At 42.5% G+C, this 26,851-nt stretch overlaps 1 protein-coding gene across 3 annotated transcripts in view; it reads left to right on the top strand.

The window, feature by feature from the left end:
• NFXL1 (nuclear transcription factor, X-box binding like 1) overlaps positions 1-26,851 on the top strand; it is a 75,757-nt gene that overhangs the window by 6,877 nt on the left and 42,029 nt on the right. For all 3 annotated transcript variants that reach the window (XM_069977588.1, XM_069977587.1, XM_069977590.1), the window contains exons 4-14: positions 1,515-1,624; positions 3,423-3,556; positions 3,823-4,001; positions 4,133-4,294; positions 6,112-6,212; positions 7,184-7,298; positions 7,531-7,655; positions 8,183-8,305; positions 20,843-20,933; positions 24,808-24,928; positions 25,199-25,358. In XM_069977588.1, the coding sequence (XP_069833689.1) occupies positions 1,515-1,624; positions 3,423-3,556; positions 3,823-4,001; positions 4,133-4,294; positions 6,112-6,212; positions 7,184-7,298; positions 7,531-7,655; positions 8,183-8,305; positions 20,843-20,933; positions 24,808-24,928; positions 25,199-25,358 (1,421 nt within the window). The remainder of the gene's footprint in view (positions 1-1,514; positions 1,625-3,422; positions 3,557-3,822; positions 4,002-4,132; positions 4,295-6,111; positions 6,213-7,183; positions 7,299-7,530; positions 7,656-8,182; positions 8,306-20,842; positions 20,934-24,807; positions 24,929-25,198; positions 25,359-26,851) is intronic.

The raw sequence follows: 26,851 nt of genomic DNA, 5'->3' as shown, positions 1-26,851 counted from the left end.
AGAGAGACATAGAGGTCAGAGGACATTCACAGTAAAGCTAGGCAAGTTGCGGATACAGTTCATGTAGTTGATCAGGGGCATAGCACCTTTGTGGTCCTGTGGCATGTATAATATATTTGAAATATTAGTATTTAGCGCAAATGTACCACCAGGAACATTGCTCTTTTTTTTTTATTAACCAATCGGCATGGGGAGCAATCCTTTTTTTAAAACTCTGAGGTCTCCCTCCATTTCTATTACTGATTGTTTTTATGGGTTGTGTTTCAGTTGTCTTATGTCCCAGGACGTGGTTTATTCTTACGTATTCCCACCAGGTCTTTTTTATTGGAAATATTATTATATTGGGATTTCAACATGAGCCACTCTTTTACCACCCCATCTTGTAGAACGTCATCCAACCTAATTATTACCCCTACCTTATACACCTCCCCAAAGTTCATACTGAGCTATAGTGGAGCAATTACCAGTGGACCCTGTAGTCGAGTTATTGCCTTTTTGTTTCCATATTTTAAATTCTTATCATTGAGTGGATCTTTACTTTGACTCTTGATCTGGTGTCGTCCTGCTTACAAAAACTGGAAGAAATCAGTGTATTTAACCTCTCACGTCTCCAATAAAAATTTGAAAAATTTAACTTTCTTCCAATTAATAATGAAACGGAACAGAGAAAATAATTTGTAATATCTGGTATACCAAGCCCACCATTGCCCACTAGTTGGGTTAAAGTTGAAATCTTAATCCTTATCTTTTTTCGACTCCTGATCAATGAGTTGAATATTGCAATAATTTTCCTATAAAGGAGTTCATCAATCCAAAGAAGAGATGCTGCTAATATATGGAGTATCATTGGAAGACAAACAGACTTAAAGGGGTAGTTTACCCCCCAAAAAATTCTCTCAAGGCAACTGGTACTAGAGAGTGCTGGAGATTTGTAATTTAATTCTATTAAAGAATCTCAAGTCTTCCAGCTGCTGTATGTCCTGCATGAAATGGAATCCTCTCCAGCCTGGAGAGCAGGAGAGGTTCTTATGAGGATTTGCTACTCCTTTGGACAGTTCCTGACATTGACAAAAAGGCAGCAGGGAGCACTGGAGAGAATACACCACTTCCTGCAGGATATAAAGCAGCTAATAAGTACTGGAAGACATGAGATTTTTTTTTAAAAGAAGTAAATTACACATTTCTGGCACTTGGTAATTTGAAAAAAATAAAAATAAATAAATAGTAAACAACCCCTTTAATTTACACCACTTTGTGTTCTTGAGAAATGAGGAGCCCATTCCATACTTTGCCTTTCTTCTCCAACTCTTCAATCATGGGCCAGGTATTAAATTTATGAAAATCAATTATTATTTTACCCTACCACTGTGCCTAAATATTTAAGGTCCTTCTTCTCCTGCACAAACCCTCAGGTCATTCAGGGGCGGTATCACCCCATCACCCCCGTCACATATTTTTAGTGCATGTGTTACATGACATTCCAGACTGAAGATCGGTTTTCCTTTCCATTTCAGATGGTGATACTAGTGAATTGGCTCGCACTAAACAGTACGTGAATGAGGCCTTTCAGTCTGGAGCTGTGACCTGCTTGATATGCATCGCCTCTGTGAAGAGAAATCAAGCTGTAAGCGTAAAGCTGGGATAAGAAAAATAGATTGTGTATTTCTGTTTGGACATCATAGTATAATGAGTGTGATACTGTGCACAAAGTTCTCCTTGCATCCTGTTATTCATGTGTTACTTTGACACATACCACCTACCTAAATAATGTTGTAGATAAAGTTCTCCCCTTTGTGGCAGTGGTATTCATTAATGTAGTGGTCTCTTTCAGCAGGGTAACATACTCCATGAGCTTGCAGTCTATTTTAGTTCATGCCGTAGGTGTTGGATGGGTCTAAGGTCAGGGCTCCGTGTGGCCTGTCAATGTCTTCCACACTTCCAATACTTCTCCAGCCATGTCTTTATGGACCTTGGCTTTGTACGCTGGGGCACAATCATGCTGGAACAAAAAAAGGCCAGAACACAAACTGTTCCAACAAAGCTGAAAAAATACAATTGTCCAAAATGTCTTTTTATGAGAAAGCATTAGAATTTGCCTTCCATGGAACTAAGGGGCCTAGGCCAAGCCCTGCTAAACATCCCTGTAGTATTATCCCTCCTCCACCTAACTTTACATCTAGTACAGTGCAGTCAGGTAATGCTCTCCTGGCAGTCACCAAAGGCAAATTCATCAATCAGACGCCAGATAGAGAAGAGTAATCCGTCACTCCACACAACACATTCCCTCTGCTCCAGAGTAGTGATGCACGATGCACCGAAATATCGATACTACTATCGATATTCCAGGCAAAAAAACATTTTGTTACCAGGATTTCCTAGTGTTCGATACTTTAAGCTACATAATAGTGCAGCTTAACATAAATTATAGCGCAGAGAACACGGCTGGCGGCAAGCTTGAGTGCGGGCCATGTTCTCTGTGTCTCCCTAGTGTCGTCTCCTCATCCCTGCGCACTCTTCGCTCCCAGCGGCGCCAAATTTAAATAGCCGACACTTACCGATCGCTCGTGTCAGCTATTTTACAGTGAACATGCAGCTGTCACAACTGACAGTGGCATTTCACCCCTCCTGAGCCACTCCATATGCAGCAGGGGCCTTCGCACCACCCGTCCTGCCCCCTATCTAGGGGTTGTAGTGCACAAAAAGATATGCTGGGAGTTGTTTGTGTCGGGAGGCTGCTGCACAACTGCAACTCCTAACTGCATTATATTTTTATTTAAGCGCTTTTTTCAAACTTGATTAAGTATCGAAATAGTATTGCGTATCGAAATAAAACAGATGTTATTGGTATCTAACTCAAAAATTCTGGTATCGTGACTTCCCTACTCCAGACTCCAGTGACTATGTGCTTTACACCACTCTGTCTGACACTTTGCATTGTGCTTAGTAATGTAAGGCTTGCATGCAGCAGCTCAGCCATATACACCCATACCATAAAAACCCCAGGAGGGCACAGTGTGCTGATTTCAATACCAGATGAGGTTTAGAATCCTTCAGCAGAGTGTTGGTGAGTTAATGCACTATGTGCGTTTGCACTCAGTGACCTTATGTGGTCTCCACTAAACACCTCCACCACCTAATATACCGGCACATTTAAATAAGGCCTAGGGAGGAATGAATTCCACCAGCTGACCTGTTGCAACAGTGGAATCTTCTTACAGTACCACACCAGAATTTTATATGCAGTTATCATTGTTCTAGCACATTGATGTGGATAGCTGCACCAAGTTACTGAACAATCTTTAATTTTTGATATTGCTGCTTTCTCCATACTTATGTATATGGCCACTTATTTGCTTACAGCCCATTCATTTATTTGCTGTTGACATGTGACATCAGCAGTTACGTATACATCGCATTTGTAGGTCTGGAGCTGCTTTGGATGTTACTGCATATTTCACATGCCGTGCATCCAGAAGTGGGCCAAGGACAGCATATTCCTTGTGTCTTCACCATTAACAGATGACGACTTTGAGAAGAAAGATTATCCTTGGCCCTGGTAAGTAAGAACACTAAAATCTTACAATTGCTTGGCTTTGATCTGTGATGACCACAATTGTTGTCCTGTATCTGTTCTCTGTGTTTTTTTTTCTTGTATATGTGATGCTCTGTGTATTGTATTTACCTCCCTATGTATTATTTATAATGTCTATTTTCAGTAGTGTATGACCCTGTTTGGTTTTTGATTAGTTTTAGGGGATAATGTTAAGTTCTTATGTTATATTTCCTGTGACCTTATGCTGTTTTTTTTCTAATGTCTTTCAGCCCAAAGTGTCGCTATGAATATAAGAGGTCACAGACCCCTGCTAGGTATTACTGTTATTGTGGCAAAGTAGAAGACCCTCCTCTGGACCCATGGCTTGTCCCACATTCCTGTGGGCAAGTTTGTGCAAAAGAATTTAAGCCCTCATGTGGGCACAAATGCCTGCTGTTGTGCCATCCAGGTAAGCAGACTGGTTTAGAGGTCGGACTCCTTTTCACCGATCATAAAGTGATGGCATATACTATAAACATGCCATCACTTTTCTAAATAGGAATACCTCTTTATTTAATTGCAGTCTTTGTTCGCTTTTAGGTCCATGTCCGCCATGCCCAAAGATGGTGACCACCACCTGCTATTGTAAGAAGGCAAAGCCTGTTCCAAGGAGGTGCAGCGCCAAAGACTGGTCCTGCCAGCAACCTTGTGGGAGAATGCTACTGTGTGGGCAACACAAGTGTGAGAATCCTTGTCATAAAGGTTGGTTGGTTTATAAGGCGGATTAACAATTATACATTTGTACAAACCCTTTAGGTTTATTTACATATTTTCTATCCTTGTTGAGGTTCTGATTCTGCCAGCAATGTACAGTATAAAGAACAATCTGCCTAATGTTGAATCCTCAGTATGTTCAGTGTCACCATGAATTCTTTGTTGAAACTGCAGTTTAGCTTTCCTGATCTGTGATGTGATCCTGATGCACATAGTGTAAACATTGCCTTTATCTTATTAACTTATCTTATCTAACACCTGTCTTTTATGCCCTGTAACTGCAGGTGATGGCGAAGATTTCTATACAGCATGGTTCTCTAAACTGCCGCCCTCTAGCTGTTTGCAAAACCACAATTCCCATCATGCCGGTACAGCTAAAGCTTTGGATTTGGCAGTCCAGGCATGATGGGAAATGTAGTATTACATTAGCTGGAGAGCCACAGTTTGGAGACCAACAGTGTTTATCTAAAATTAGGGGGCATTCTCACTTTCTGTGATTACAGTGTACAGAACATGTGCTACGGCTGGAATCACTGAACTTTTGGCAACATGTATCATTATGATGCCAGGAGTTCTGTGATTCCGATGCGTAGCACATGTTCTGTACACGGACCGCAATCACGGAACATGTGAATGCCCCCTTACTCTTCAAATGATTAATAGGCTACTGAAAACATAGGTTATTAATAGAGATGAACGAACTGGGTTAGAGTCGATCCGAACCCGAACATTCAGTATTTAATTAGCTGGGGCTGCTGAACTTAGATAAAGCTCTAAGGTTGTCTTGAAAACATGGATATATTTACAGAATATTTGTAAGGTTGGGTTCACATTGCCTTTTTGGTGTCAGTTTAAAAAATCTTTAAAAAAACTGATGCATTTGTGTTTTTGATCCATTTTTCCTCCGACTTCCATAATAAAAAAATGGATAAAAAAAATCTCAAAATTCATCCTAAAAAAAGGATGCATTTTAAACAGTTTTTTTGATATTTATTTATTTTTTTTATAATGGAAGTCAATTGAAAAACTGATCAAAACGAATGCATACAAATGCATGTTTTTTATCCACATTTTCATCAGTTTTTCCCATTAAACAGATCTGTTAAACGGACGACAAAAACAGTGTAAACCCAGCCTTATGTATAAAAGATTGTAGAGAAAACTTCCCGTGTATATTTGGTATTCCCACAGTTTCGTAAATAGTTTGCCGCACCCCAAATCTCAGCATATTTTATAGCTGAAACTAAAACAGCTAGGGGGCAGCAGAATTCACACTACGATTTTGAGGCTATATTCGATACATTACTTTTTAGATAGGGTTTTTTAAATCCAAATCAGCATGTACAAATGAATTTTCTGCAAACTTACATGCATAGGATGCGGCTTTATCTGTTACTAGAGATGAGCAAAATACAGTAAGTGCCATTTCAAGTGACACAAAACCGTCGGCATTTGACTCCCTTTTGGTTGAAGAAGATGGATTTAGCCCTAGGGCTGCCTGGGGTCAAATGCTGTGTGTTTTGCGTTTCCTGAAACAAAACTTTTAAATCACCCAAATATGATAACTTTGTTAAATGTTGTGACAGTGCAGGGTGTTCTTATTCTGTGGTTCCTGCACTTATGCAACAAGATGGCAACCCTAGATGTTGGGTGGGCATATGTTTTCTTATTTGACAACTTTCTAAGGCAGTGTATTGGTCACCTTATAATCCTCCTTGGGGACACCAATTTATATTAGAGTACACAGGCTATGTGACACAAGATACATGAAAACTAATGGTTATTTATAATGTTTCAATCCTTAGGAGATTGTCAGCCGTGCCCAAGAGTCAGCAAACAAAAATGCCTATGTGGAAGAAAAGTGTCAGAACGGTTGTGTGCAAGTCCGACATGGCAGTGTGACATTGTGAGTCCCATCCACCCTACCACATTGTGCAATTATAATTGAGCAGTATTTAGGGTGCCTGTCAGTATTTCATGCGGCCTATGGTTTGGACATCAAGAAGCTAGTAACTGGTTCCCTTTAGAGAATAATGTGTAAGCTTTTTGTGTGCCTTGTGTGTATTGTACCTATAATAGTGAATGAGCCATTTAAAGCGACTCTGTACCCACAATCTGACCCCCCCAAACCACTTGTACCTTCGGATAGCTGCTTTTAATCCAAGATCTGTCCTGGGGTCCGTTCCTCAGGTGATGCAGTTATTGTTTTAAAAACGACTTTTAATCCTGCAGCGCTGTGTCTAATGGCCGGGGCTTACATTAGTATATGCATTAGGCTGGCATCACCTCTCTGTCCTTCCTCCCCACCCTGATTAGGAATGCTCCAGTCAGATTGCTTCCTATTCCCCACCTGTGTGTATAATGAACATGGGCTGGATCATTAAGACACTTGTGCAAAGCTCAAACAGCAGTAAATGTTCCTGGATCATTACTAATGCTCAGGAGGGCGGGGAGGAGGGAAGGAGAGGTTGTGCCAGCCTAATGCATATACAAATGTAAGCCCCGGCCGATAGACACAGCACTGCCGGATTAAAAGTCGTTTTTAAAACAATAACTGCATCACCTGCTGAATGGACCCCAGGACAGGTCTTGGATTAAAAGCAGCTATCTGAAGGTACAAGCGGTTTGGGGGGGGGGGGGGGGGGGTCAGATTGTGGGTACAGAGTCGCTTTAAGAGCTGGCTGCTAACTTGATTCTTTTTTTCCCATCTCATATGGTTTCCCTAATGCAGCCTTTATTCTCCATAATGGCCTCTGGCTTTGCAGAGGCAGAGGGGTGAAGTGCATTTACTGCACTGCAGTAAACTGGAAAAAATCATGTATGCTTATTTTTATTGCCTTTTAAAGAAGCATTAATACATTTTACCCATTATTTCAGGTCTGTGGAAAAACACTACCATGTGGTAACCACACGTGTGAGCAGGTTTGCCATGCTGGACCCTGCGGACAGTGCCCGCGTCAAGGCAATCGACTGTGTCCATGTGGAAAAACAAGTACGGTTCTGAAACTATATCCATGACAGCAGATGAGAGTATAGGTTTAGCAAAGCATTAAAGGGGTTGTCTATAGACAGAGCTGGCAGTTCCTGACCTGTAACAGTGGAGACCAGGAAATGGTAGATCAGCAGATGCAGAAATAAACTGGAAAACCTTTTTGTCCATGGACAACCCCTTCTTTGAGTTCCCCTATATATTGGTGTATGTTTTATATTGTCTCCCTATCCAGAGTACACCTTGCCCTGCACAGAAGATGTCTCTACATGCGGTGATAGCTGTGACAAGGTTCTGGAGTGTGGGATGCACAAGTGTTCTCAACGCTGCCATAGAGGCCCTTGTGAAACATGCAGACAGGTTAGTTTGCACTACTTCCCTTTCCTGTACTGTCTGTAGTTTAGGAAGAGAGGAACACATTCATCCAGGTCACAACTAAGTTCATGCAATGATTCTTTCCTTTTTTTTTTTTTTTTTTACATGCAGTTGCATTGGAACAATAAAAAGGATTAGACTAGTCTACATAGCCTTTTACTATAAGATTGATTCCACTGCTTGGATTATGCAAGGAGGTCACGGAGGAGGTTTACTTGGAATCTGATTTATTAGAATGTTTTCCCTTTAAGCATATGCTGTTCTTTATCTTCAAGGTTACCGTTCCCTTAGCTTTCTTGCTAAATTGATCCAATAAACACAAAGTTCTTTGGCTGTAACCTTCCTGGAGTGGTACTGCTATACAATTCATTTAACAGCTCCTCCATTGCACCAGTAATTGACTGAAAGGTGCTTTCAACCTACAAGGCACATTAATGGAATAAATGTCCGAAAGGATAAAATGCTGTAACGTTCACGGGCTTACACTGGAACATTTGTGTTCTATATTGTAGGAGGTTGAGAAGCAGTGTCGTTGTGGCAAGCACACAAAGCGAATGCCTTGTCATAAGCCTTATCTATGTGAAACTAAATGCCCCAAGACCCGGGATTGCCAGAGGCACCAGTGCAAGAGAAAGGTAAGGCTGGTGGAACATCTTATCTTATGAATTAGTATTTGCCCTGCTGTTGTATATTAAAAAGAAATGACTTGTAGTAGAGATTGATTGTTCTGTTGTAGTTCCTTACATTAAGAGCTCTATTAGACCCGCAGACTTTTGTTTGATGTGAGCACCAATCATGGAGATAGGCAATTGTTTAACAGGCCTACATTTGACATGGCCAAATGTGTATGTGTTCACTGTGGGGAGGGATAAGCCACCTCCAGACTGCTTTGGCACCAGCTTATCCATCCGAGATTAAAAGTCAGGAGTTATATATTCATAGCATCTTACTCTCTCCACTGACGTCTGTAAGCCAAAGGCTGTACCCATGTTTCTAGGACACCCTAAGGCGACATCCAACTTTTCCAGCCACTGAGAGTCAAGTGCTGAGCATTCGTGTTCAGAGAACGTTGCAGAACCTGAACTGTTCGGCAAGTTCTCTAAACACTAGTCAGAACTATTCACTAGTCAGTCATCTCCAACATGGCAGGTCTTGCGGGCTGTTCTAGGTAGCTTACTAAATGTGGTCCAATGAGGGACAACCAGTAAACTAGGAAACATGGGTACATGGAGTCATGGATACCCAAGGCTTTACAGATGTGTGTGGGTAGATGATGCTGGCTGTCTAGGCCAATTCCAGAGAAGAGTAGCACAAATTCATTAGAAAATTAATAATGGCTGTAACAGAAAGGTGTCTGGACACAATGCTTGCTGTTTGCACGCGCTGACCCTTGTCCTCTACTTAAAGTGCTTATAAGCACATCAACCTCAAAACTGGACCATGAATCAGTGCAAGAAGGTGATCTGGTTTGATGTGTCATATTTTCCTATTCATCCTTTGGACGTGTTGTGTATGCATTACTTGTCCTAGGGGAGAGATGACACCAGGATGCACTATAGGAAAAAGAAAAGTCTAGTTGTCAGAGGCAGTGTGACGCTATGGGGAATGTTCTGCTGGGAAAAGGTTCTGGCATTTATGTAGATGTTACTTTTAACACCAACTACCTTGACGTTACAGACCATAAAACCCTTTGTGGCAGTGGCCTCTTCTAGCAGAGCAAATGATAATGTGTTGACTCCCAATTCCCCAAATCTTAGTCCACTTAAACATCATAGGGTTGTGCTAAAAAAACAGTCTGATCCATGGAGGTCACACCTAGGGATACACGATGCACCGAAATATCGATACTACTATCGATATTTCGGGCAAAAAAACGATTCGGTACCAGGATTTCCTGGTATCGATACTTTATATTAAGCTGCCTAATAACGCAGCTTAATATAAAGTATAGAGCAGATAACACGGCCGGCGGCTAGCTAAGCGCCGGCCATGTTCTCTGTGTGCCGCCCCCTGCCCCCTGCAGTCACCTCCTCCTCCGCCCGCCCCTTCCTCCGCTCACTGCAGTGAGAAGTTATAGCTGGCACACAGCGATCGCATGTGCCGGCTATGTAACTTGTGCAGATGCCGCTGTCACACTGACAGCGGCATCTGACCCATACTGAGCCGTTCCAGAAGCAGTGCGGGTCGGCTACTATGTGTAACAGACCCCCGCTGCTAATCACCCGCAGCCTGTCACACCTCAGCCTCCTGTCCCTCCTGGAATGCAGCAGCCGGAGTGAGGAGCTGCGTCTAGGGCTGAGGACTCTGATGCCGGCTCGCCCTCCGTCCATCCCCGGCGCTGTTCCTATGCATATTCATGTATGCACACTCTCGGTGGCTGCGCTTCCTGACCGGCCTGAGAGTGCACACATGAATATGCACGGAGTAACGGAGGTCCGACAGCTGGGAGCTTCCCGGAGCTGAGGGGAGGGGGATTTGTAAAGGGAGCTAATTTAAGGTGGAACAGACAGCCTGAACCTTGGCCAGCAGCAAAGGTTAATCTTCCTGGTGGCCGAGGTTCAGGCTGTCTGTTCCACCTTAAATTAGCTCCCTTTACAAATCCCCCTCCCCTCAGCTTTGACAAGCTTCATGCTGAGTGTCCACAGGTACCGCAGTGAGAGCAGGGGATGTGTGCAGACATTGCAAACATCCCTGCCCTCTAGTGTGCCCCCACATCCCTGCCCTCTAGTGTGCCCCCGCATCCCTGCCCTCTAGTGTGCCCCCGCATCCCTGCCCTCTAGTGTGCCCCCGCATCCCTGCCCTCTAGTGTGCCCCCCGCATCCCTGCCCTCTAGTGTGCCCCCGCATCCCTGCCCTCTGGTGTGCCCCCCGCATCCCTGCCCTCTGGTGTGCCCCCGCATCCCTGCCCTTACACCCCTGCCCCCTGACAGGAACTGACCTGCCAGGCAGAGTAACCCTCTCCTGTCCGTCCAGACCTGGCAGCCTTCACCAGCTCCCTGCACTGTGGGGGTTGTAGTCTGTACCCAGTGGCGGATTAAATGTACCCTGGGCCCCGGGCTGTTCACCCAACCTGCCCCCCCCCCCCCCGTCAGTCCGCCCACATTATAATCCACTACTAACCCCCCCCATGCTGTCCCCAATAAACATAATGTTTGGTCCCTTGCTGCACAAAGGATGTCAGGAGAGGAGGGGGCTGATCTTATAGGGGAGGTCACAGGGTCACAGCAGCACAGAGGATGTCAGGAGAGGAGGGGGCTGATCTTATAGGGGAGGTCACAGGGTCACAGCAGCATAGAGGATGTCAGGAGAAGAGGGGGCTGATCTTATAGGGGAGGACACAGGGTCACAGCAGCACAGAGGATGTCAGGAGAGGAGGGGGATGATCTTATAGGGGAGGTCACAGGGTCACAGCAGCACAGAGGATGTCAGGAGAGGAGGGGGCTGATCTTATAGGGGAGGTCACAGGGTCACAGCAGCACAGAGGATGTCAAGAGAGGAGGGGGCTGATCTTATAGGGGAGGTCACAGGGTCACAGCAGCACAGAGCATGTCAGGAGAGGAGGGTGCTGATCTTATAGGGGAGGTCACAGCAGCACAGAGGATGTCAGGAGAGGAGGGTGCTGATCTTATAAGGGGGGGTGTTGTATTTTTTTTCGAGGTATCGAACTGGTATCGAGTATCGAACTAAAAAATCGAGTATTGGTATTGAACTCAAAATTCTGGTATCGTGACATCACTAGTCACACCATAACTTACAGGACTGAAAGGATCTGCTGCTGATATCTTGGTGCTAGATGTCACAGGCTTCCTTCAGAGGTCCTGTAGAGTCCATGCTGCAATAGGTTGGAGAGCGGCACTAGATGTGTGTGTGTGTGTGTCAGTCATACTCTGCAGGTAGTTTCACTGTTAGGCTAGGTTCACACTGCGTTTTCAGCATCCGTTTAACGCATCCGTTTTTTGCAAAAAACGCATGAAAAACGGATTGCAAAAAACGGATTAATTTGTGTGCATCCGTTTTTCCATTGACTTCCATTATAAAAAAAAAACGGATCCGTTTTTTTTTTGACGGACCAAAACGGACCAAAAAACGTTGCTTACCCTATTTTTCTGGACGTTAAAAAAAACGGATCCGTTAAACGGATACTGAAAACGCAGTGTGAACCTAGCCTTACAGTGGATCTAACGTATAGCACAATAACACTATAATAAGGCAGCAATATTCCAGCACACACAACTACAACTAATCTCAGCCTACAATAGTTTCACCCATTGATCTTGGGAATTTGAAAAATTTTTTATTAATGTATCTCGAGCCCCAGAAAAAAGGTTGAAAAGGATGGGAAAATCTGTGAAAATCTACTTTGTCCGCATTTCACTGACTTTTTTTTTTTTTTTTTTTTTTTTTAAAGAGCAGTAATTCAGACTTCAGCCTCTGTTGTCTCATAAGTATAAAAGGACTACTTAATGGGAAAGGGGGCAAGTTGACGTTGCAATAGTATGTATATGGTGCACATAGACCGATATGTCAGGGATGTGAAAAGCCTGGTAAATGTAGCATTTATTACTGCATTAGTGTCACATTAGCTTAGATTAGTTACTGTATATTCTACTTTATACTGTATACTTTTATTAAAATTTCATTAAATTATTCAAGGTGACATTTACTATAGTTACTACTGGGAAACATATTCTCTGTGTGACATTTCTATTAATTTAGCCTGCCTGGTCCTGTCAGTAACTACGTCCTATGTGATCTGTCAATGATAGAAATCCTTTTCTTATAAAAATGTCAGAATGTGGAAATAGTACATTTAACCCATTTGTGTTATTGGACATATTTGTACCCCCAGTGTGCACAGCACAGCCTTGGTCACTGCCCAATATCTGAGCTAACAACAATGTCCAGGGATGATGGGAATTGTAGTTTTGCAACAGCTGGATGGCTGCATGTTTAACACCTGTGATATAAATCACAGTCAGAGCGAGGTTTGATAAAATTGAGTTACTGGATAAAACTACAATCAGCCTCTATATACTGTGGCCACTAGGGGCGCTGCTACATTGGAGTTCACAACTCCTGCTTTAGTTATAACAACGCTCATATACAATGCCACTTTTTTTTTTGTTATCAACTAAAAAAGTAGAAGTAAATGAGGTTTAGAATCTTACAATTATTGTGATTGTGCAGGGCTTCATCCAGTTTTGTTCATGTTCTGGGATTTAGTTTTTGAAGCCCAAATAAGTTGTGGATTATAAAGAGAGATGAAGCATAGAGGGCAGATACTGCTTCTCTATTACATTGTAGTCCAGGTTTTAGCTTAAACTACATAATATTCTGAACAAAATCTTTAAAAAATAAATAAAATAAAAAGTACGTATTTTCTGGAAGTATGCTTAATGAGCATAACATGTTTAAAGCGTAACTGTAATTTCAGGGCCATTTTTCTGAAAACATTAAATATCAACAGTACAAGCGATTTTAAGAAACTCTGTAATAGGTTTTATGTACTAAAAGAGTTTCCTTCTGTACTGAAAAAGCAATCTCCCAGCCTCCCCCCTCACATCAGATGAAGCAGGGTTTCTTCCTCCATTATGTGGCTATGGAGAGGGGAGGGGCTGTTAGGAGTGACTGAGCACGGAGCAGTCCTGCACAGCACAACACCCTGCAATCTTCTCTCAGTAAGTTCTTAGATAAGCACTGACCTTTCTGACCCCAGAATCCTGCGGTTTAGGTGCCCAGAGAGTCTACAAACAGCTGACCTTCATGTCACCTCTTCCTGCTCCCTCAGCCCCTCCCCCCTTCATAGGCTTACAATGGAGAGAGCAGAGCCCGTCTTCACTGGCTTCTCTGTAATGAAGACGTGTTTGCCTGATAATGCACAGATAAGAAGTCAGGGGGGGAGGCTGGGAGATTGCTTCTTGAGTACAGAAGGAGGCTTTTTTGGCTGATGAAACCTATTACAGAGTTTCCTAAAATCGCTTATACTACTGATTTCTGCAATAAAAAAAAACATGACTTGCAATTTTGTATCAAAGCAAAACATTTTATTAAAAATATATAATAATTTGTGTGGCTAATCCAAGGAGAACTTTTAAGGCCGCCATTTACCTTACACTTCCGCCCACTTAAAGGGACTCTGTACCCACAATCTGACCCCCCCAAACCACATGGATTTTCGGATAGCTGCTTTTAATCCAAGATCTGTCCTGTGGTCAGATCGGCAGGTGAAGTGGTTATTGTCCTAAAAAACAACTTTTAAACTTGCAGCCCTGAGTCAAACTGGAGTATCTGTGCCCTAACTTTGCACCACCCCTCCGTCCCTCCTCCCCACCCTCTTCATCATTAGGAATTGTCTCCTATTCGTCAGCAGTGTGAATACTGAACATGGGCTGGATCATTAACCACCTGTGCAATGTTCAGCATGAAGAAAATGTTCCAGTGGCATTCCTAATGCTGAAGAGGGTGGGGAGGAGGGACAGAGGGGTGGTGCAAAGTTAGGGCACAGATACTCCGTCGGATTGTGGGTACAGAGTCGCTTTAACCCTCCAATTTTGGTGGGACTGCTTCACCATTTAATGTGTATGGGAACCTCCTGGGAAGGACTGGCTTGTTGAATTTCACTTTGCTGATTTTGAGAAAATAAGCCGTCACCAAAGGATCCTCGTAGAACTTTATTCCCACTCTAATTTCTGAACACATGCTTGCAATCGTTCATGTGTATGGGGTGATCAGGAGAGAAGTAAATGGTCCAAAAATAGCTGAAAACAAAGGAAAGAAAGCCTTTCTTCTTTTTGTGGGTTCTTCAGTTAATCAGCCACATCATGTGAACCTAGCCTTACAATGAAAGGTGACACTAGTATATACAAAAGACATGTATGAAACCATGTAGGAGATGGTCACAGTCTCCTCCATCCTGCACACTGACCTCTGCACAGGTCACAGAGCATGCCATGAATCCTCTCCAGACTACAGGTTGTTAAGGTCCCTATGGCTGCTGTAAGGGATCTCTCTTAATGAAAGTGCTTTATTCCAGGGATGTCTAAGCGCTAAACTTGTCATTCCTGGAATTATTTTATTCTTCTAAAAATAAAAGCTGGAATTCACTGGAATACGTCTTGCTGTACCTGCGAATCCTTGTTCAGAATTCCTGAAGATTGTTGTCAGCCCCTGAATCTTCACCCTTCTCCGACGTAGAGGTATTATGTCCTCCAGCATCTTTATTACCAGTTTTATGACTTGACAGTCCTTTAATTTAGTACTGTCTTTAGTTCTGGATGAGTCTGTGTCCACACATTAGGATCGTTCATTCTCCTAAACTCTATTAAGTCTCGTCTCATTTGTAGCTATGCTCTGGTCATCAGTATGTGGCCACAGACGTCTGGGAGGAAACCTTAGACTTTTATTACACCAGACTAATGGAAAACAAGAATTCTAATATTTCCTAGCTTCTCCTTGTCTTCCCTTCCTGGTCTAGTGTTACACATTGAAAAGTACTTGTGCACACACCATCATTCATCTAGCACTCACTGGGAGTGGTGACCGCTGTTCCTGATAGCAATTGCACATCATTCTCAAATAAATCATTTATAATAAGCCAAAGGCACATGGGCTGTTGGAGCGGTTCTCAAGATGTACATCTGGCTTCTGTGTTTCTTGTGTTTTCTTTCAATTGATTTCACACAGTGTGGCCAAGCACTTACTTCTTCCAGATCACAGTGTCCTTCCTTTATGGATTCTTGGGAATCTGTTGAAAGACTGCTATTAATCATAGTTGATTAGTGATTGCCATTGACTGGTTGGACGTCAGCTACTGTATAGTGTACAGATCAGCCCCTGCTCTGGTAGACTGTTCTCTGTCAATCAGATATGCATATCTGGTCCTGTATTCTGTCCATGTGGTAACTCCCATTTTTCTTCCACTTTGTTCTTTTTATGAGTAAAGAATAACACTTGGTGGTTGAAATAAAATAAAAAAATAAACACACACACACACACACACACATACATATATATATATATATATATATATATATAATTTTTTTTTTCATTATTATTTTTAGGCGCTTGTTTAAATTTTTCTATGCAGAAACATGCTGATTTGGTTGCAGCAACTGTTGTGTATTCCCCATCCAAATCACAGGTTTTAGTCATAGGAACAAGCATACCCCTTCACTTTCAAGTTACTTAGCTGATGCGTATGTAAATGTGGAGCAGCGTTATATCTGGCCTATTTTGTCAGACTTTTGCTGTGTGGTCTCCATCTCAAATTTTTCAGTTTTCACTGAGCTACTGGGTTAGGACTAGCTGCTATGATGTCTTCTACACGCACGCACACACACACACACACACACACACACACACACACACACACGATATCCTCCTTCCCTATATCTCTAAACCACATGCTCAGGAGCAGCAGCATGGAAGACATTACAGAGCAGTACTGAGTAGTGTGTAAACAGTGAATCAAGCTCCGGGGTGCAATTTAAGACTGTACAAGCTGCTTAGTCTGTCTGCTTCTATTGCTCTTCAGGCACATTTTCCTTTGTAAACTCCTATGAACTGCTGTTACTGCATACTTACTGTGAGCTGATAAATTTGAGCGTTTTTAGCATTTAGAGTGAATGATGGGTTTGGGGGGGAGGTGGCAGGAAATGAGAGATTTTTTTCCCAGTAATTGAAAAACATTGCAAAGTTCTATAACTTTGTAATATGCTTCAATCACCTATCTGCCCCCCTCCCCCCTTCCCTATCTTTTCCCCCCTCAACCCCCCACCAGAAAGTGAAGTAAACGAATTCTTACCTAATGACTGTTGACCCCAGGCTGCTCTGTGGCAGCCATTTTGTGAAAATGACATGATCAAGAGGAAGGCGGGTCTAAGACCTGTCAGGCCAGCCTCCATTTGTCAGATGTCTAATGTTGCTCAGCTTTGATTGGCTGAGCAAGCTGTAAGCCATCTAACAATTCTACAGAGTCAGACATCACAGGAGGCAAAGTGCATCATGGGAAACCCCAAACCAGAAAGTGAAGAAAAAAATGAAGACACCAACTTGAAGGTTCAGGGACCTGCAAACAGCGGGAAATTCAAACGGAGACAGACTCAGAAGGGATGCTAAATGGGAAAACTTTGTTTATAATTGATTTTATTTTTATTTTTATCAGCACTGGAGTTGTGCTTTAATATTGTATTGTATGAGGCACCACTGTATAGTGCTTTTCTGTACTGTATTGTAGTGATTAAACTGGGCACTTTTTAATGTAATAAATGAGTAGTATAGGTTATTATTGGTTGGTGCTGAAACCAATTAAACACATTAACAATATTTCCTATGGAAAGACACCGCTCGGTGTTCAGACTCTTCGATGTGTGTGTGTGTGTATATATATATATATATATATATATATATATATATATATATATATATATATATAATTATAGCAACTTTAATACTGTAGTACCCCTTTAAGTTCAGATTACTTTCCTTCTGTCATGGCGCATAAGTCTTTCTGTTACAAGGTATTATACAGGACAGCATTTCAGCAGGGTCACTATAGAAACTCATTTTATGGTAGAAACATTTGGTTGAGGGGGTTGCAGTAGATGAGTGCCATGCGGTATCTTCACTATAATATGTTGTGTCTGCTCTAAGATTACAGAGTGTGCAAAGGGATTTCAGATGGGAAGTTTATTGCTTCTCATTATTCTTTCCTGGAGCAGAGTAGACATTCCTTCACTATAATCACTCTATTTTCTATATTTTTTTTAATCAAAACTCACAACTACTTATTGGGATTGCTTTAAAGAAAGGGTGTTTTTTATCCCATTACAGCATCCACATGCACCTCGATAGGGAAGTGTCAGACATATGACGGACATCTAATATTTGTTAGTATAGCAGTTACCATGGGAAAAGTCTAGCAGTTTTTATCACTTTTAAGGACTGAGTCATGCTAACCTTCTAAAGACTGCTGGGCCTTAAAGGGGTTATCCTAGCCCTTAACCTGTTCACCTGTCCACAGAGTAAAACATGGCCAACATGTTATAGTGGCAATACCCCAGCATTTATCTATTGTAACCCTCACAACTAAATGTTTGTTCCATGAAGTTATTGGTGAGTTTCTATAGTCATGTAATTGAACTAAAATGCTGTTTAGGATAAAATCTTTTTTATGGTAGGAAAAACAAAACATCACATTCTGCCATTGTTTGTTGGGCTTTGTTTTTACCACATTTACCATGCGAGATCAATTACATAACGTTACTCTGCAGTGTAGTTATGTTATTTTGTCCATTTAGGGTATGTTCACACTGAGTAAATCAGGCAGAATTCCGCGGAGCAGCTCTCCATCGCAGAATACCGCCTGCCTCAGTGGGACGCTGCTTCTCTATGGGAGAGCGTGCGCTCCTCCACTGTGCGCGCTCTCCCATAGACAGGCTATGGTACACTGAGACAGGCGGAACTTTCTGCAGTGGAATTCCGCCTGATTTACTCAGTGTGAACATGCCCTTAGGGCTCTATTCCACGGAATAATTATCGTTCAGATAATCTTTACAATAACGAAACACCGCTTGAGCTTCTTGAGATCGTTCACACAATCCAACGGAATAATGGTCTTTAATTCTAGTATATTACGACATGGAGAGAAAGGAGCTACTGCACAATACACCTATGGCTGACACGAATGCCACTCTGCAACATTTAAAAACCAACGCCAGGATGTTGGTATAAAATTTGATCACACCATATTGCCCCATGTACCACGTGCCGGTCTACTGGTTCACATGGGTCCCTACTCTATCTTCACACTGTGTCGGTCAGCGACTGCCAACCCCGCAAAGCGTGCACAAGCAGGGAAGGGAGGCCATAGAATGGCCCTGCAACCCCAATGTCACAGGACCAAACCCAAAGGCCCCCCCCCCCCCAAAACCCAGCAGGCACCACCGGCAGAGAAAGCTGCCGCCAAACAACACCAGTGTGAATATGATCTTGTACTCACCATAGCTCCTGCAGGTAGAATGGGAAAGACAGGAGGTACTTGACATGTGTGCACAGGTGTCTCCTGCTAATTTGGGTCTTGTGGGTCTTAAAAAGAAGAGTGCCAACTGCTCAGAAAAGGGAGAAAAGTAAATTACGACATGGAGAGAAAGGAGCTGTTGCACCTCACACCTATGGCTCACACTAATGCCACTCGGCCACATTTAAAAACTAATGCCAGGATGTTGGTATATAATTTGATCAAACCATATTGCCCTATGTACCACGTGCCGGTCCCCAGGTTCACATGGGTACATAGGGCAATATGGTTTGATCAAATTATATACCAACATCCTGGCGTTGGTTTTTAAGTTTAGCCGAGTGGCCTTAGTGTCAGCCATAGGTGTGATGTGCAACAGCTCCTTTCTCTCCATGTCGTATATTTAATTCTAGTCGTTCTTGCGGTCGTCCTTCAGAGTTCGCTTCAGAGTCATTCCACGGATTTCAGATCGTTCGCTTCAGAGGGATTCCACAGAACAATGAATAACAGATTATCGTTCGAGTAGGTGGGGCGAGTCATTTTTTTTTCTCATTCTCTCTGCCTCCGGTGGGTGTCAATCCACAACTATCTTATTATTGAATACAAATAATTGAATAATTAATAGAATAATGAACCAAAAATGCAAAATAAAATTTTAAATGGAAGTATGGTCTCTGTCAATGTGCCAATAGGATTTGCACTATTAAGCTGTTGAACGCAATGTTTTATTACACCGAACAACTTGCGAACCATGTACTAACGAGCAACATTAAAAAAGGTCCAGGTCTCAGTAAGTGATCAGCGATTTATCGTTTAATCGCCAACTGCTATTCAACTGAACGATTATCGCTTCGTCCCGAATGATTTACTATTTATCCGAACTAAAATCATCCATTGGATCAGGGGCCTTAAGGCCCTATTAGACAAAGGGATTTTTAACGACTAACTATAAACAATCTCAAACAAGATTGTTAATCGTTAACCTGAAATCGTTCACCGTATTACACAGGATGATGGTCGTTACTATGATCGTTACTATAAACGTTTACTCCATCTGATCCCAGCAAAACAATGAACAATGTGCAATTACACTGAGCGATTGGTGAAAAAATGCGGAACTTGAGCGAACAAATGTGGAATTACAGCAAACGATTAACAATGATTTTAGGTTCAGAGCTAAATCAACGATCAGCGACACACAAACTATTTTTCAATCGTTGCCTGCAATTACACAGAACGATTATCGTTTAAATTCAAACAATATAATTATTTTTCGCACGATAATCGTCCCGTGTATTAGGCCCTTTACAGTTTTAACTGTTTTTACTTGTGTCACCATATTCATTTTTTTTTTTTTTTTTCTGTCATTGAGTGGTGTGGGAGACTGTTGTTTGTGAGATGACTTTTGTAGTTTTCATTGGTACAATTTTGGGGCAAAAAAGCCTGTCAATGTTTGTATAATCCCATTAGGCCGTAGGCCTAGTTTAAGTACAGAAAATCTGCAGCATACACAGTACCAGAAAAGTGTAGCGTATATCTCTATTCATACAATTTCCAAATGACTGCACTCCCAGTCCTGACTGCCTGGCATCCCACATCCAGAGGTGTAGCAGAAGAGGCTGCCTGTGGTGAGATACTCTTCTCACTTCATGGCACATATGGCCCTGGGCCTAATAGGGGCACAAAGAGGCCTCTCTGGTCCCCTGGTGACCTTGGTTTACAGTGGTGAGGCAGTCTTTTGACAAATTAATGTTACAGCCTATACCTAGGTGTAGTGATGGCATGTCAACACCACTGAGCTCATTGCCGTGGCTGCTTATTGGTTTCAGTGGTCACAGGTCAGTGCCACACAACATTGGTGGAGCTGGGTAAATAGGGAGTGGCAGAAGAGTGGGAAAGTGTTGGCATGGAAGCAGGGGGGAGGAGCCGGAAGGGCGCTATGTGTCTTCTAGCTTCATTTTTTTTCTAAAATATTTAGTGTCCTGTTAGAACCAAAATATACATGGTTTTATGGCATACCGCATAGGGGAAGTAATGCTGATATAATTATGAGGCATCAAATTATTTGGTTTAATATTTGCAGTATCATTAGATGTCCATATTAATCGATTTTATTTGTAGTATCTTTGCTTCTATAAGTATGTGTTTTTGTCTAGTGTTGTACAGGAAACTGCCCAACCTGCGATCAGCAATGTGGACGTACCTTGGGATGTCGGAATCATAAGTGCCCCTCGGTGTGCCACAGAGGTAAGAGAGAGCCATTTGATTGTAATGTTATTTATATCGGAAATGGCTCTTCTAATAATTTAGACATTTAATGAAAACCTGCCCGTTCTTTAATAAATGGCAATGTGCACTAGGTTAAGAGTCTAGATTGTAAGCCCAGAAAGTAAGGGCACAGCTAGGGAGTGCTGGGCTCTATTCCAGAGTTTTGCATAGGGTCCCCTCCAAGCATGGGCCACCAATATCAGACTTCTCATTCCATTGCTCTTTAAACAGATGTTTACTTACCTCCCCCTGATCTTGGCTCTATGACTTTGCACACAGGTCCTTATGTCAGCTACTATCAGGGTGGTGTATGTGAGAAGCACCCGACATGTTGACACTGGTTTGCATTGGGAATTTGTATACAGTGCTGCTTACAATAAGGCAGACACCAAAAAAAATGGTCCACTTGAGTTTTAGGCACATTTTTGTCTTTCTACACAAAGGGGCTTTTTCTTTGCAGGAAAGGGGGAAGTCCTAATGGCAGGTGGGCCTATGGGCCCCTTGTTTTATAGACTTATTCACAACTGGATCCGTATAGCTACAACACTGAAGAACATTAGAGAAGAGAAACCTGAATTCTTTGTAAAGGATGAAGGGTTCTGTGTCTCCTGAAGGACGTGTGAACGTTTAGAACTCCTCCGTGGAATGAGGTTAATAGATGTGGTTGCTAGTCACTGCTTTGCCGGCTAAAGCCAACATTGACTCTTCCAGTTCTTTCCCTGTTACTGCTGTGCTCTGAAGTCAAGTGCAATGAGAGCTCCCATTAGTATCTTATGTGGTTTCCTATAGGCAGCAGTTATGAAGATTGAGTTTAACGTTTGTTTGTTTTTTAGTCTCAATCCCTGTTTGTATATCATCTTGTTAATGCATTGAATTTGCTGGCACCAATAGTACCACGCCGCACATTAACAACCATATCAAGCCAAATCAAGAATTTATGCAGCGGCCACATTTTATGGTTCTAGTCCTAAAAACAATATTGATTGTTCCCATTTCTTTGAAGTTAACTTGTTGCTAAAATAACACTTGGGCCTTATTTATGGGGCCGTCACTGGTGGAATGCCTGGCAGTGCGTATCTTGATTATATGAAAGGTTATAAGGAATGCAGAGACTCCTTATGAGGCTTTCTGTGCTCCGGGCTTTTATTTGCATCTCAGATGCGATATAACTATGAATAGGATCCCTTCTAAAGGTCACAAGGATGAACACCCTGATAACTAACCACATGAAAGTATAAGGCCTTTATGGTATTTGTTTAAAATTGACTTTCTTAGAATTCAGGAGCTGACATTCTGCTAATCTGATTAAGACGTATGAAATGATTTCAAGAAGGAAAGAAAATGGCAGATTTTGCATGATGCTTTATAGTTATTCAGCCCCCTGTGCACTCTGCGGTTATGCATTCAGCAGTAATAAGTCTTATGTATTTCTATTAAAATTATGAAATAAGTAAGACAAATCCTTTAAAGGGAATTTGTCAGGTCCGTACCAGGTACAGAGCTGCAGACACAGGCAGATAGGTGATGGGGGATAAGACAAATGATGCCTCTGTCTTTGCTAATGGCCATTTGCATAGTTATAAAATTACATTTTTCCCCGGAAGCTGAAGTGCCCCAGAAGTGAGGCTGAGCGAGCATGCAAGCTCTTTCCCTCCCCCACATCCCCCTGCCTTGGCTGGAGGCTCAGGCCTGAATGTCAGTCCAAAAAGACAGGGAGGGTACTATTTAGATTAGTGGGCTAATATAGTCAACTAGTGACTATATTTGATCCATTTCATAATTGTGTAGGACTCGATAGTGTCACAGATCACCTTATTGAGTCCTGCAAAACAAAAGTATATGTTCATGAATGGCACATAGTCATTAGTTGACTATAAACAATATACAAAATGAGTGCCAATCAGCTCACCTCTTTCTTGCCGTGGAGGACACAGTTCATCTATATGGGTGCACGGATTTCACAGTAGCCACCTGTCAGTTGCAACACTAAGGGAATGACATGATGGTCCCAGCACTCAAGGGCAACGTTAAAATCTGAGTTTTTTTTTTTTATATAAAATATCCATGTTAAAAGCAGTACAAAACATATTGCTGATAGAGATCAATGTGTTTCATGTGCATGTGCACTTAGTCATGATCTAATGGGTATAGCCATAAACAACAGTTAAAAACAGACGGCAACCAATAGAAAAATACTATGCAAACAACATAAAGTGCAGCAATGATTGGTTTAAAGGAGAAGTCTGTCGAAAATTTTCATTTAAGTATTGCATTGCCCCCCAAAAGTTATACAAATCACCAATATACACTTATTACAGGAAATGCACATAAAGTGCTTTTTTTCCCTGCACGTACTACTACATCAAAGCTTTACTTCCTGGATAACATGGTGATGTCACTTCCTGGATAACATGGTGATGTCACGACCTGACTCCTAGAGCTGTGCGGGCTGTGGCTCCTGGAGAGGATGATGGCAGTGGGACACTGAGGGACACAAGGCACTGGAGGGACACTGAACATCCCTCTGCCATCATCCTCTCCAGCAGCCACAGCCCGCACAGCTCTGGGAGTCGGGTCGTGACATCACTATGTTATGCAGAAAGTGAAGCCTTGATGCAGTAGTAAGTGCAGGGAAAAAAGCACTTTACAAGCATTTCCAGTAATAAGTGTATATTGGGGATTTGTATAACTTTGGGGGGCAATACAATTCTTTAATGAAAATTTTCTCTGCACTTCTCCATTAAGCATAGAAGACGTAACTCCATTATCTCCATTATGCATCCACGTGTGTTAACAACTCTAAGTGAACAGAGACAAGCAATACAGAGGCCTATATAAAATTATCTACAACCTAGCTTAAAGGGAACCTGTCACCCCCCGTACCGGGGTGACAGGCTCCCGACCCCCCGTTAGAGACCCCTATACTTACCTCATCCCGCCGGGTCCCGCTTCTGGATTCGGTCGGGTCCCGGAGATCTCAGCCGCTGCAGCCCGGCGCGCGCGCTGAGAGATGAGTCCAACACCCATAGAGAATGACAGGAGAGTCCAGCGCTCCGTCATTCTCTATGAGCGTTGGACTCATCTGTCAGCGCGCGCGCCGGGCTGCAGCGGCTGAGATCTCCGGGACCCGACCGAATCCAGAAGCGGGACCCGGCGGGATGAGGTAAGTATAGGGGTCTCTAACGGGGGGTCGGGAGCCTGTCACCCCGGCACGGGGGGTGACAGGTTCCCTTTAATATTGTGTATCATGATTGTTTCAAACTACATGAGATAATAACAATGTTGGAAACATTATTCAAACAATATGGCATATATATACACACACAGTATAATATGCAATATGTCAAACATCTAGCAGTGAACTTTAGATGTGGTCTCCCACTTTGCAGTATGTGTAAGTACACAAACTCCATTAGGAATTATATTGACAGTAGTAGTCGACAAACATATAAAATCTCAGATTATATTAAGTGTGAAAGTTATCATGCAGTTTATGTAATTGAATGTAGGAATTGTCAGCTTAAATATGTGCGTTGTACTGTTAGAAAAATAAAAACAAGAATCAGTGAGCAATAACTGATATCAAAAAAAGGGAACAGCTCTAGCTCCTCAGGTGCAGTGAAACACTTCCTTGACACATGGTGGCAAAATTTCCTCCTTCATGTTCTATGGAATAAAATTAATACGTAAGCCCCCTAGAAGTGGTAATCGTCACAGATTGTTACTCAACAAGGAAGGAAGCTGAATGTATTTTCAAGTTTCAGGTTGATCACCAGTAGCCAAAACCGTGAAAATTCTCTTCAATGGATGGTGGAAAGACAGCCACTTACATCTTATATCATTTTTAATGTAGGAAGCTGCTATCCATGTCCTGAGACTGTTGATGTGAAATGCAATTGTGGAAAGACTGTACTCACTGTTCCCTGTGGCAGAGAGCGTAGCACCAAGCCTCCCCGGTGTAAGGAGCTCTGCAGGTATGGTATAGAGGGCCTCCACTGTGTACTTTGTCTAATAATGTTCTGTATAGCACCTGCTCTTACATAGGACGCCATATAAACTAAGCATCTTTACCCACTCAGCCACTGGGCATTGTTTGAAGGCAGAGAATACCATTATACAGTTAAATAAAAGGAGCTACTAATACGTTTTCACTTTTGGCTTTACTATATAACATTTATCTGTATTCAGTTTGCATTTTATTTGCTTTTGTTTCTACATCTTGGATTTATTTTATCTTCATTTAGTCGACCATCTACGTGCCATCATGAGGCTAGGGAGAAGCACAGATGCCACTTTGGTCCTTGCCCACCCTGCCGTCAGATTTGTCAGAAAACATTACAGAAGTGTGGTCACCTGTGCCCCGCGCCCTGCCATGACGAGGCTCTTGTTAAACAGAAAGGCCTGGTAAGAAGTAATCTGGAGAAAGAAGATGATCAAATTGCTTGTAATACTGTATATAAGATGGTAATCCATGATGAGGGATGTTTCAGCTTCTTAGAAACTCACAACCCTATACACGGTATTGGGGTTAAGTATTAGATCACAGGGGTCCGGGCAGTGGGACTCCGCTTATTGAAGAGAACAGAGACCCGAGTCACAGCTCAGATAGGAGGCGCAGGTTGCACATGTGCCCTCTGCACCATTCATTGTTTACGGGAGCGCTAGAGATAACTGAGCACTTTACTCCGCTTTCTCCAGTGCTCCCATAGACAATAAATCAAGTGGCCTCACGCATGTCATGTTGATAGGGGGTAACGTGTACTCTGGAGTAACCCCTTTAATGAAATTGTCTGCTTTGGACACTTGTTGTAAGATTGATGCCTTACAAGTTTGTTGTGACCTCCTGAGACCTCCAGCAATCAAAGATAACTTGCAAGAGAACCTTGAAAGTGTTGTAATTTACTTCTATTAAAAAAATCTCAAGTCTTCCAGTACTCATCAGCTGCTGTGTGTCCTACAGGAAGTGGTATTCTTTTCAGTCTGAAGAGCAGGCAAAGTTTTCTATGAGGATTTGCAACTGCTCTGGGAAGTTTCTGTCACAGACAGAGGTAACAGCAGAAAGCACTGTGTGGGACCGGAAAGAGTACACCACTTCCCGCAGGACATACAGCAGCTGATAAGTACTGGAAGACTTGAGATTTTTTAATAGAAGTAAATTAGAAATCTCCAACACTTCCTGGCACCAGTTGATTTGCTAAAACATTTTTAAAAGGGGGGGGGGGGGTATTCTGGGCCTAGTGTAAAAATTGATATGGTGCTGCACTGGGGGAAATATAGAAAACAAAAACATACTTATTTGGCCCTGGTCCCTTGCAGTTACTGTTCAGCTATGTCCAGTCTCACAATCTTCTCTCATCTCCCTGCTTCTGAAACAAATGCTAAGGAAGCAGGTCCTGCTTGCAAACGCTCCTCTCAGAAGCAGAAAGAAGAGAGAGGATTGTGGGATCAGGGCCAGTTATGTATGGGTTTTTTTCTCTCTCTATTTCCTCCCGACCCAGCAACATATTAACTTTTTACCATTAGGCTAGAATACCTCTTAAGGGTGTGTTCACAGGTACATGATCCACAACAAATTTCATGGCACAGGTATCAATGCAACTAAATAACGGAACACAGCATCAAATCTGATGGGGATCTGCTGTGGATCCTGTATGTGTGAACGCACCTTCAAAGTGGCCATACACTTTCTATAACTGTTATGTGATCTTTTGTGATCTCCCATACATATAAACATTCAAGTTTCCTCTTTGGGGAGGGGGCGGGTTGCTGACAGACAGCTCTTGTGCTAGCTTATCTCTCACAAAACAAAAGGTGCGAGTACTAAAAATCTTAAGGCCCTATTCCACCAACAGATCTGACTGCAGATTATCTGCCAAAGATTTGAAGCCAAACCCAGG

This window comes from Dendropsophus ebraccatus, chromosome 7 (genome assembly GCF_027789765.1).
Source record: "Dendropsophus ebraccatus isolate aDenEbr1 chromosome 7, aDenEbr1.pat, whole genome shotgun sequence".
NCBI lineage: Eukaryota > Metazoa > Chordata > Amphibia > Anura > Hylidae > Dendropsophus > Dendropsophus ebraccatus.
The sequence above is the reverse complement of the archived record's forward strand: the minus strand, read 5'-3'. Positions and strand labels throughout refer to the sequence as shown.